We start from the raw sequence: 12,929 nt of genomic DNA, 5'->3' as shown, positions 1-12,929 counted from the left end.
TCATTTCATAATTGTAATTTTACATGCATTTCCAAGTAGCTAGCTCTTTTTCTTGGCAACAGTTTCCATCTGATGACACTCCTGTTTCTTGGTGTAGTCATCTGTCAGTCAACACGAGTGGGGCTGAACCTGATTAGCAATTGGCTAATCCTTTGCTATCCATTACTTTGGCTGGGTCTCGCAGTACTTTTCTAGCACAAGACTAGTGCAAAAATGTCCAAAACTGTCCCATCTGTTCAGTTCAGTTCTGCAGGCGCAAAAAATAATACATAAAATGAAAATCCCAGTGCATATACCACAAGCAGGAACAGACATAGCAAGTTCTCCTGCAACTCCTCGAGGTACCCAGTCTGAAACTGCAGTCCCCTCCAAGGACCAGTGAAAAATGCTGTGTGCATATGTATTATAGTGATTCAGCCAAGTGTCAATATTTCTGTGACTCAACGTCAATATTTCTTTAGCCTTACTAATTTCCATGGTCTCATTGCAAACACAGATTTTGAGGGTTAACTCATATTTGGCCAAAGGGGGTGATACAGAAAGGTTTAAAAAAAAACTCTGGGTTTGTATGTTTTATTGTATAGCAATTACACAGCAAAAGAAAATCTATAAAGCATAACCTGGACAAGTTTGTAGAGCCTCCCATTCCCAAAATTCCCCCTGGGACAACCGGGCAAGCTTAAATCCTGTTGCCTAGTTGCAGTATAAAGCTCGAAATTCTCCCGGAAAACCTCCTCTTCTAGATAACAAACTTTTGAAATTTCCGTTGGCAAAGTAAATTGTTCATCTGTGTAGTGTGAAGCCCTATTCACAGTCCTGCATAACCAACCCTGTTCCTGGAGATCTACCATCCTGTAGGTTTTCATTTCGACCCTAAGTATAGTATCCCCATGAGTGTTCAAAAGATAATTTTTTTTAAATAGTCAACCTATGCGCAACGTTTCGTCCCAATCGGAGCAAAACCGCAGGAGACACAGACAGACAGACAGACAGACAGACACACGACTCATTGCAATACCCCCTCGTGGGTGTAATAAGAATTCTAATTCTAAAAATTCTAAAAAATTATTAAGTGGAAGACTCCACCTTCTACTCCATTACATTACATGGTTTCACTTGTAGGCCGATCAGTTATAAGAAAAGGCGAATCTGGTCGCAGTAATTTTGTGAATTAATTTATGTAAAAACCAACAAGCAGCACCAATTCAAGTGCAGTCATCTCTGCACTTAATGTCCGCCTCATCTCCTATAAACTGGCATGTCGCCACCGAGCATTAAAAAAAAAAAGCCTTAACAAAGTCAATCGGCATATCCGAAGAGAGGGCTTCGCAGAGCCAATGCTCAGGGCATGTTGGGGACGGTTTAATAAGTCGCAGTAGTGCGGAAAGCGCTGCTGTGGGGCTGCTCTGTGTTTCTCTGCCACACAGTTCCTGAGGAGAACAGGCAGCACTGCCGCACTTATCTCGTTAAGAGTGACCCTACCGCACAAAGTGCCTTCTGCATACCAATCAGACCTTTACCAGCATTTTATAAAAATACAATTTGGCCACAACTCCCATCGTGTTTTTATTTTTTTATATTTATGGGGGGGGGGGGGGGTTGAATATGTAAAAGTCCCACCCTAATTTTGAATGAGTCAATCACAAACCGCACTGCTCATTAAACAGTAGACATCCACAGTTGTTCTCTGAAACATGGTGTCGCCAGATTCTTCTTTTCACACGGCAGACTACAGCAAAGCTCACAGAGGGTGGAGTCGGAGGAAGACCTTTCATACGTGGCTTTGACTTGCGCAACGGGTGTGTGGCTGACCAGCAGGGGTCGCTAGAGAGCGATGAAACACAGACCCCCCTCAGCCTGTGGTAACCAACCCTGTCCCTGGAGATCTACCATCCTGTAGGTTTTCATTTCAACCCTAATTTGGCACACCTGGTGACTAATTAGCAGCTCAATGCAGATTTTTAGCTGTTGAAGGAGGTGTGCATAGTTAGGGTTGGAGTGAAAAACTACAGGACGTAGATCTCCAGCAACAGGGTTGGTTACCACTGCTTTAAGCTACTGAACCCTTCCAAAAAACAGGGTGATGCAATCAGCCTTGGCATTTCCTTTGTGGTTACAATTTATTAACACAGTGAACCGTAGCCTTTATAGGCTAAATGATGAAATCTCCAAACCTCATTTTGGTGAAGACTACCTGTTTTTTGCAATCTGACTTTTCTTTGAATCTGAGGATTACCAGCCAGAAAGGACATGCTGCTGCTTTGCAAACAGCTTCTGTAGAACCTGTCTGTTAGCATTGTAAGAGCGGTGGCATGATCCTTTCCCGCTAGGAAGCTTGGGCCTGGACTATTTAACAGACCTTTCAATTACCTAAGTACATAAGAGGCCAGGGGGAGGACCAGAATCGGTCCAATCAAGCATAGAGGGTGATTAAAACACTTAAGGAATGAAAAAGAAAATGGCTTTTGGCACAGAGATTTATGTCAGCGAAGATTGAAGACGGAAGGTTTTTCACTTCCCCTGCACCAACAACAAAAATAATTACAGTGCTTTGTATAATTGAGTTTCAACATCACAACAAGGGCTAAACCCCTGAATAAGGAAATATGAATACACTAAAATATGTGGAGGAACTTCCTTCATGTTCTGGAATATATGGAAAAGAATAAGACAAATAAAATCCATCATAATGGAGACAAATGGCTCATTTTCCTCACATTTCTGTGTCTTTGCAGTGTGTACTGTGATAAGACTGAACTGACGAGGGCATTTTAAATTCCAAGACTTTTCTGGGGCTAAATCATCATATTAATTGCCTTCTCTGTGCATCCATCGATCCATTATCTAAACCTGCTTATTCCCGTTTAGTGTCTCAAAGGGTGCTGGAGCCTATCCCAGTGTGCATTAGGCTTTTGTGGGCTGTATATAATTAATATAAAAATGATAAATTAAAAATGTAAACCATTAATGATGGCTATGGCTTCTATTTCAACAGTGAAAGCGAAATATTTGGTTTAGGTTAAAACAATGTTTGATGTACTGAGTAGCCTGCCTCTCAATACCACACCAATTGTTTTGTAAAATAAATTTCTGTTAACTGATACATTTATCTTGCATACTACATCATGCTACATTTTTATGCTCAACGTTTTCAGTGCCATATTTTATTTTATTTATTAGAGTTTATTTTGCTCCAAACCCTTGCTCATGCTCATTGCTCATGAGAGAGAATTTTACAGTTAGAATATAAAGTGAAAACTGTGCTGAAAATTATGCGCTCAATTTCCTCAGTCTCAGACAGATTCAAGGCTTTTGCCGTATTTCTTTTTCTCTGAAACATTTGATCAATTGAAGTGTTGGGTCTTGCAGTGTCCCTTTGCTTGTGACCACATTTCAATGATGTAATGTGTCAAATCTATCATTTACTTACATCATCAAGATTTCTATTTGTTTTTACTATGTTTCTAATTCCAATTTTAATTTAGGCAAATGTAAATGTATTCAATAAATGTCCCCAGTTCCTTAGCCACAACACTGCCACACTGATAAAATCTGGATAGAGATCCAAATTTTACAGGCTAAGATATAGGCTAGGTTAGGGTCCACAGACAAGGACAAAATTTAAGTTAAGTGATTCAAGTCTGTGTGTTATGCTGAATCAGAGTTACAATTGCTTACAGATGCAGTTGGCTACAATTAACTGGGAGAGGCATGTGCGTGAGAGTGCATTCTGAGTTTGCATGTAGGTTAACTAGGAAGTATCAATCACGCGCTTGATGTGTACCAACACCAGCACCTCAGCTCAAATGGTGGAGTTAAGTGAGAAGAAGCTTCAGAGGACCCACGTCCTCATCTGTGCTCCTCAACTGTTTTCAGAGTGTCGCTTGATCTATTGGTAGAAAATCGTACATTACAAGTGACCAAAATAATCTTCATAAGTCACACACAGCTTTTTCTGATCATTGCTGAAAACTATCTTTTTTTCAGACATGTCTCTTATTTATCTAGTCTAAACTTGATTATTGATTGCTAGTTAGCTGTGGGAGCTTGCTATGTAGTTTTCTTATCAAATATTTTCAATGGTCCAGGAAGTATTATTAATGTTACACCTATATGTCATAAGATTATTATTAAGTAGCTAGCTGACCAGTCATTTCAAACTGTAGCTAATCTACAGCAGATTCTGCTGTGGAATCTACAAACATTCTAGGAAAGGCCCACTCTTTTCAAAAGAGATGGTGTTCACCCATCCTTGAAGGGCACCACTCTTTTATATAGCAAAATTGTTTATGGTCTTAATTCTCTAAAATGATAAGAGCTAAGGCCAGAGCTAAGGCTAGGCTACAGACATTGTGTCCATACAGATGCCAGCTTCTCCAAACAGCCGACTAGGCTTCACCCAATTTAGACTGTGTCAGTCGCCCAAAATCAAAATTATGTGGATAAATATCACAACAAGACATTGTATTAATTCCAGTAACACTACTCTGAAATTTGGTTCACTAAATATAGATTCCCCTAAATTCTAAGGCAGCCTGTGCGAACAAACTAATCACTGATTATAGTCCTGACATACTATGTCTTAATGAACGTCGCTGAAAGTGGATGAGAACTTTGCCTTACCGGGGGTGGAGTTGTCACTCAAACCCAAAACCTGAATAATTTGATTCATTTGAAGTACTGGTCATGAACCTTGCACAACCATTTCTTGTAAAAAAATAAATAAATAAATAAATAAATAAATAAATAAATAAAAATTGTGTGTGTGTGTGTGTGTGTGTGTAAACACCTATTTATTTGTTTATTAGATTTGTTTAGTTTTTCCATAATCTGATCGGGAGACCTCGTATATCCTGCCTTTGACACCTTCGTAGACATCTGGTCAAAAAACTGTTTATTTCTACAGGTGCCATCATGTTTACTTTGAACGGATTTTCCCGCCCCCAAACTAATAAATAAATATGTCTCCTCCTAGGACAAATTTGTTTGTTTCGTTACTTATTATTATTATTATTATTATTATTATTATTATTATTATTATTATTAACGTTAGCCGAGTTTTCTCATTTGTAAACGAAACTATTAGACCAGAAATACGCGGTGAAGCGCTGTGACGTAGTCGGGGTTAGCCCACTTTGAAACTTGCGTGTGAAACGCCCGTTAACCCAGGGTTAAGAGCCCAGTTAGCCCAGGGTTAAAACGGTTCTAGAACGCATTTAGCCCAGAGTTAAGTGCAGTGTGAAAAGCCCTAGCCTATAGCTGCCATATTGTATGACATACAAAGGCCTTTATCTCTGCTGTTTTATTAATGTATTACAGATCCTACATGCCCAGTCCCAGAATGCTGCAGCAAACAATGCTGAAGTATTCCTTTATGCAAAATGGTGCCTGAAAACTGTGCTTGTGAGCAACAGCCATGAAGATTAATTTTGGAACTACCTGATTCCAAAATGGATGCATAATTATAGTAGAATCAAATTGAAGCATTTACCACATCACTCCTGATGATATGTTAATTTGTACAACACAGTGTTAGTGAATGTTACGGGGGCATGGCAAAAATATTGAAAGAGAAACTATTTTGATTGTCCTGCAATCCATACATGATGCACAAAAAATGGGATGCTGCAATGCAGGGAAGATAACTGTACTGCAAAGAAACAAACCTCAAAATTGCTTTGGAATTACTGGCTATATGTACAACTGCTGCAGTAGTTATCAACAGACAAATCCCAGAATTTCTTTATACCACAGATATATTTATCTTTTTATTTATGAAAAATATGACATTTTGGTGTGGTGAAGATCTTGTGTCCTTATAGTGAAGTATTATGGCTGATAGGCGGAAAAAGTTTCCCCACACTCAGTCAACATAATTATTAACACAAATGGGGAGGGGAGGGGGGGTATTCTGTGCAGTGGTTTGGATAATAAGTGCGTAATAAGTAGGCTACTTCAACATGCAGCACCGTCATTACCATTGAATTAGGAATCCTTATTGCCTCGTGCACCTGTACACAGTGATGTCACGGATTCTTCGGTGCATATTGCATATTTGTCGCCTTTACCAATTACAGTCATGCTCACAGGTGGAGAAAATCACTTGGACATGTCTACTGTACGGTTACCGCGAACATCCTACCTTTAGCCACTTCGTGCCCCGCAACAGAGACTCCTCCGTCCGAAGACCCTGGGCAGGGTTCGTCGCCCTCAAACAGCTGGTTTACCTCTCCTTGTCTGCTTGACAAACGACAGTTGTCTTCATCTTTGGAGAAAGCGGTGACCGTAAACCTCTGGCTCATGGTAGAGACGTTACCAGACAGCCGTGAGAAGAGCGAGGCGGCTTCTGATTGAGCTTGACTCGGTGCAGGAATTCACCGAGGTTGCCAATGCAGACAGCTCGTAGACCTAACAGACGATACACAAAACTCCTAAATGACCCCAGTCTTTTCTGTCAGCCTCTAAAAAAAGCTTTCTCTGTATCTTCTTGATAATGTATACGTTGCCTAACCATTCGTATGCATGAGATACTGAATGGCAAGCTTTCACATCAACCGGTGTCTGCGTCGACCTGCGCGTCCGGGTCCTAAAGCCGGTTATTGAGCAAAGTGGATGTGTATCTTTATTCTAACATGAAATCATGTTGGCGATGTTCGACATTGTTGTAATTATTTGGCAAGCTTATTTATTATCATGTCGCCCAAAGTACGCAAGGCGAACTGGTTGTTTTTGTCTTTTGATTGTTGTCGGTATACTGATACTTTCACAGAATAGGCTATTTAATCAGATGACAACCACGTCAATAGAAAATAGTCATTTGCAATTATTTTTTTTCTGTGCGTCTGCTGGTAAATGCCAGAAATGACCCTGCCGTTATTTAAAAGGTGCAAAATATATGCCTATGCAAAGGCAGTAGCCCACATTTTGCTGATGGCATGTCAAGAGCACTATTTGAAACTGTAGCTGGGACTATCCAAAATTAAACTGCACAAACATGCCATTTAAACAGCAGAGACATTTTATTTATAGAAAGTCTTAATAAGGGAATTGATTTAACCCATGAGGAGCAAATTAGGTTCACAATTAAAATGCTGAGTTTAACCCAAAGCCCACATACACTGTATTGTTCAAGGCCAATAATTTGATCAATTACCTGAGAATTATTTATCTGATGATGTGACAAAATTATACATAGTCAAACATTTAAGCAATCAAAATAAAAATGGTCTGTTTATACTGATTGGTGGACAGAGGACAGACTTCTCGGTGCAGACAGTGCAGTGCTCTAAAAGCCCGAAGCCTTTATTTCTCCCTTACTTCCGCATAATTCAAAACACACTTTCACACACACGACCGTCAGACTATTACATCATGATTTTAAAATGCTCTTCCAGATGCTGACTTTTCACAATAAGATCCTAACTGCCTACTCAAGTGTAAAATACTATCGGGTTCTCTGCGCAATTGTATGTAGGCCTAATGCAGTGGTACGCAACTCTGTTCCTGGAGATCTACCATCCTCTAGTTTTTCACACTAACCCTAATAAAGCATACCTCATTCAACAGCTAGAGATCTTTTTCAGCTGCTAATTAGTAGAATCAGGTACAACAGGGTTGAAATGAAAATCTACAGCACGGTTGATCTCCAGGGGCAAGGTTGGTTACCACTGGCCTAATGTGACATGGGCAGCAGGGGGCGATGTTCAGCAGGCAGGGTGATCATGGGAAGATCATCTCAGAACATCGAGATTACATTACATTACATTACATTCATTTGGCAGACGCTTTTATCCAAAGCGACGTACAAAAAGTGCATTTCATGGTCATAGACAACTGCTAAACACAGGTTCAGTAAGGTACAATACTTATTTTGTACAGCTATTTCTAGCCAAGAACACAGTTCACACAGTGAACACTATTCTGACCTAACCTCTACAAAACAAACTAGGCAGAAGAATAAGCTACAGTATTAGGACAAATACAAATTACGAAAAAGTGCTGAGATGGGGCAACATATAACAAGTGACATGAAGGGGGGGGGGGGGGTTTAAAAGAGTGAAATATACAGCGTGGTGGTGGTTAGACTAGGTATAGTCTGAAGAGATGAGTCTTCAGGCCACGGCGGAAGATGGGTAATGAGGGGGAGGTTCGGAGAGGGACAGGGAGTTCATTCCACCACTGGGGAGCTAGGGTGGAGAAGCTCTGTGATCCCTTTGGGCGGGTGGGAGGGGTTACAAGGCGCCCTGCTGCCGCAGAGCGGATTGGTCGAGCAGGCACATAGAATTGAGTCATGTCCTGCAAGTAGATGGGGGCTGTCCTGTTGGCAGCAGTGTAGGCAAGGGTCAAGGCTTTGAACCGGAGATGATCTCCTCATGATCTTTAACAATAAAAAACAGACAATCGAGTTACGGCTTGGTGGGGCAGCATGCCCCATACCTAAACAGCGCTGAGAATTTGGCACTTTTCAGGGTTTCTTACAGAAATAACCACAATGACCACTGACTCTCAGCCCTTAAAAACATTAATTTCTCTACCTTCTGACCCCATTTCAACAGACAGAATTCACAAACTACTTTGCACGTCCACACAATAAAGCCCCAAACTTATGGGATTTTGCTTTCCTTATTCTTTTTTCCTTCTTCTTTTTCCTGCCTGATTACATCATCACAAATGCTCCGGGCCCTCAAAGAATATGTCTCCCCATAATTTAGGAAATATTGGGTAGCATTGCTTTGGAATACAGCTTGTTTGATTTGGGTGAGATAAGATCAGTGCTTCAATTGGGGCACAGTCCCACTTCTTAATTTCAGTTGGCTGTGTCCCTGGATTTAACTGTGCGTCCTGTTAATTCTCAATTCTTTCACCTACAGATACATACTGAAGCAATGCAGGTTAGTGTCTTATCTGGGAACTGAACCTGTGACCTTTAGGTTACAAGACCAGCTCCTTACCCATTATGCTACACTGCTGCCCCAAGGAAATCTTGGCAAGACAATAGCAAAGTCTTTAAAATCAACCCGGTGCAATTCTTCTGAAGTTTGGCAGAGAACATGTGAAACAGACTTACACCATCAGCGTGTTCAAACATCAGCACAAAGGAGACTCCTTCCATTAATGATCACCGACAGTTCATTAATGAAGTCAAAGTGCTGCACCCTTCCTGACAGAGAAGTCAGGCGCCTTTGCAAAGTCTTCAAAATGTATGCTACGGACAGCATCAGAGGATTCCGTGAGTACATGGACTACAAAGGCGCACAAACACCAGCTTTAAAACAATTGCAGCATCCAGCAACGAGTGTGAACGCACTTTCAGTACAACGAACGACATTCTCACTTCAGAAAGAAATGCTTTAGCGATCAGCCGTCTCGCAGACCTTGTCTTTTTAAAATGTGATGGCCTAGCACCGGATCAGTTCAATCCCATCAACTACATGAGGTCTTGGCTGGCTAAAAGGTGTCACAGTGCCAAGGAGACTGCTTGTTGCGCTCCAATGCTACATTGAAATACGAATCCTCTGGAAGCTGTTTTGACGTAAATGTTTTGAAGTATGATATGAATAGCATATGCTAGAAATTTGATAAATTAAGTTTATTTGATTTGAATCTAAATATTGATGCTGTTATATCAATACCCCCCTGCAAGCCAATACAATGAGAACACAATGGAAAATGTGTTTCATATAAATTTACATTTTATTTTAACTAATAAAATCTATTTAAATCAATATTTTGCGCCAAATTTGATTGGGACAATACAAATTAACATGCTACCGGTTCATATGGATAAAACAAGTTCCTGTGCAGAACTCATCCTCTGCATAGAGATTACAGTCTTTAGTATTCCGTCTGTCACACAGTACAACAGATAAAATTCTGATTTGTATATAGATGTAAGAGGAAATCGCTTGCATATTTGCAGGGGCGACATAGCTCAGGAGGTAAGAGCGGTTGTCTGGCAGTCGGAGGGTTGCCGCTTCGATCCCCTGCCCTGTCAAAGTGTCCCTGAGCAAGACACCTAACCCCTAATTGCTCCCAATGTGTTGATTGGTAGCTTGCATGGCAGCCTTTCACCATTGGTGTGTGTGAATGGGTGAATGAGAGGCATAAATTGTAGAGCGCTTTGGATAAAAGCGCTATATAAATGCACTCCATTTATCATGTTTCACGTAAGTAGGCTTTTTTAAGTACCTGCTACATTGCTGCTTGGGGATCTCTTCTTGCCATCACTTCTTGTTGAACTTGAAGGTCATGATGCAGCATAAGGGTCCACTGTGTCTCCACACACAACAATAAGTTGCCAAATTCACATCCAGTCAGAAATTTTCTTTAAAGGATGCATGTTAATGCCAGATATAAACATGACTGGTGACTGTAACCTCACTTTCTGTTTCATTATTTGTGACTGTAATACATTCCTGGTGGTAACTACACTGGCCTACTGGCAAGTTTCCTTTGACTGGTAGCAACAAGGTGTTGCAGGCTATGCACTTTCATATACAGTGGGGCTTAAAATTGTATCTTTCTTGTGGATTAATAAATCCTGGAAATTAATTTAATGTCCTTATGTGAATTTCATAGTGGTGTCCCTGGTGTTCAGTAAATTTGGAATCCCACCAGGTCTTGAGCGCTACCATCCATTATAAGTAGTATTTGTGATAGTTTTGTCGATAAAATAGAACCATGCTTTTATATTTGATGATGGTTAATTGATAGTCTCAACATACAGTTCAGAAGTCTTTAATTTATCCACATATAAATTGACCATGGTGGTTGGTTGCAGTGGGATAGTCAATGCACCTTTTTTTTTAGGAATGGACGTAAAGTTTATTAGGACATATTATTAACCAAACCATTTTAAACAATGTGCTAAATCAAACATTGGAACAATTGTATGATGCAATTGTGAGGAATAACCTAGGGTAGCACAGTGGTGCAGTGATTATTGCGGGTGGCAGCGTAGTATGCTCGGTAAGGAACTGGGCTTGTAACCTAGAGGTTGCAGGTTTGGTTCCCAGATAGGACACTGCCATTGTACCCACGAGCAAGGTACTTAACCTGCATTGCTTCTGTATATATCATGTTTCTGAGGCTATTTTTACTCTCAGTACAATTCTATGTGGTTTATTGACATGACAACATTTTGTATTTGCATTGCCACAGCATGGCACGTAGTGTGGAACATAAATAAATCATCAAATGTGGTATGTTGTGTAGTAGAGGTAATTATTTTATTTACTCACCGTCCCTTATTGTCTGACATTTTAATTTATCTCTCCTGAATGTGTGGAAGATGTGGCATTTGTACGTCTGCATTTCAGAAGGAAGTGCCCATCTATGTCGACCTCATCTGTTTTATAGTGCCCACATGTTGTCTCGTCCCGCTGTAGCCTTAATGTTTGGCAGACCCACTTGACTCCTTCCTGTGAGGTGTTTCTGCTGGATCTACTCAGCTTCTGTCCCAAGTGCTTCTCTTCTGAGGTTCTCCTCACCTAATCCACCATTACTCCCAGATTTCTACATAAAACTTGACAATGAAACTGTCTAATTTCAACTTTGTTAACGGTAATCGTAACATAAATTATTTTAAAATGATGAAAGGACAAAATATGTATCATATAAAAATATATGGTATTGAAAAGATGCTATTTCTAACCCTAAGAATTTAACATGGTTATTTGGAAAACCCTTAGAAGATCAAAGAATATTCTATGTAGGACCATTAGGTATTTTCTAAAGTTCTTGGTAGAACCTTCTTTTGTGTAAAACCACAAAATTAAGCCCATAAACCCTGATGCAGACACTCATAAAATAAGAGGTGTATTCAGACTGTCCTTTTGCATTTAAAATATGTAATTTACTATGATAAATCCAATTTACATTTACAAATATGTTTTGATCTCGTAAATTGTGCCATAATGTCTTGCCGCAAAAATACAGGACCATAGCAAGGAATCTTCCATGAGAAAAACAACAACTCTTTTGTATTTTTAACCACTACAACAAATGGGACTCAATTAAGCTATTTCTTAAAAACACCCACTTTAATTTCCAACAAACGTCCGTACAACTGTTCAACAAGCACAAAAAATGACACCATGCCTTCTTTTCAAATACTTTATTCATATTTAGGGAATATAACCTTTTTTTAAAGTGTGGTTTGGACATGGTTTACAGCACTGCCTTTCTGTTTGCAATCATGAAAGAACATTCTAGCATCACAGACAATATCAATGATAATACAAACTAGTGTGTTCTTTAAGACTAAAGATTTGGAGATACTGTTCTAATTAGTACAAAGAGCTGCAAATATGACTGTGCTTAGAATTACATACTCACAGGGCTGTCATCTTTTCTCTTATAAAGCCTGTCATGTGAGGACACTTAGGACCAGTCAGTATTATATAATATTTTTTTAACATTAGTTGACAATGAAATTTGGTTATTTGTAAAGAATTTACTGGACAATGGCCTTTGTCAGCTGCCCACTAGTTATACATAAAGTATTGCAAGTAAAACGAAGTTGAATTAAAATGCTATTCTTAAAAATGCTATAGCCATTAGTCATACAATCAATGAGCCAATGGGTCAAAGCCTTTTTTTCTCATCTACATTTTTTTACCCATCACAGGGTGCCTTTTAAAATTATTTTTCAAACTAAACAACAAAGGTATCTAATGAGAAGTTAGATGTACTTCAATCCATTTTTATAATAACAATGACTTAATATTATACAGTAACCATATTCCTTTTGAATTAAGAGAGATAGGGAATAATGAGCCCCAAATTTAAAGAACAAAGTATCAATAAAATGAAGTAGAACATGTATTTGAGGAACCACGTATTTTGTCTAACGGGTTTTCTACGGGTACAATCTACAGCCTATCAAGAACTCGAGAATAAGGTGTGTGAATAATTTAGCCCAATCAACA

General features: G+C 39.5%; 1 protein-coding gene across 5 annotated transcripts in view; it reads right to left on the bottom strand.

The window, feature by feature from the left end:
- slc12a5a (solute carrier family 12 member 5a) overlaps positions 1-6,570 on the bottom strand; it is a 173,987-nt gene extending 167,417 nt beyond the window's left edge. For 3 of the 5 annotated variants that reach the window (XR_010324927.1, XM_064305282.1, XM_064305284.1), the window contains exon 1: positions 6,143-6,569. Coding sequence is in view for 4 of the 5 variants with exons in the window: in XM_064305282.1 (XP_064161352.1) it covers positions 6,143-6,302 (160 nt within the window). In the remaining variant the exon portion in view is untranslated. Of the gene's footprint in view, positions 1-6,142 lie in introns of all 5 variants that reach the window. The other 2 variants (XM_064305287.1, XM_064305285.1) reach the window with 2 other exon arrangements.
- Positions 6,571-12,929: the final 6,359 nt, after the last annotated feature.

This window comes from Anguilla rostrata, chromosome 13 (genome assembly GCF_018555375.3).
Source record: "Anguilla rostrata isolate EN2019 chromosome 13, ASM1855537v3, whole genome shotgun sequence".
NCBI classification, from domain to species: Eukaryota; Metazoa; Chordata; class Actinopteri; order Anguilliformes; family Anguillidae; genus Anguilla; species Anguilla rostrata.
This window is presented reverse-complemented; position numbering and strand designations above follow the sequence as displayed.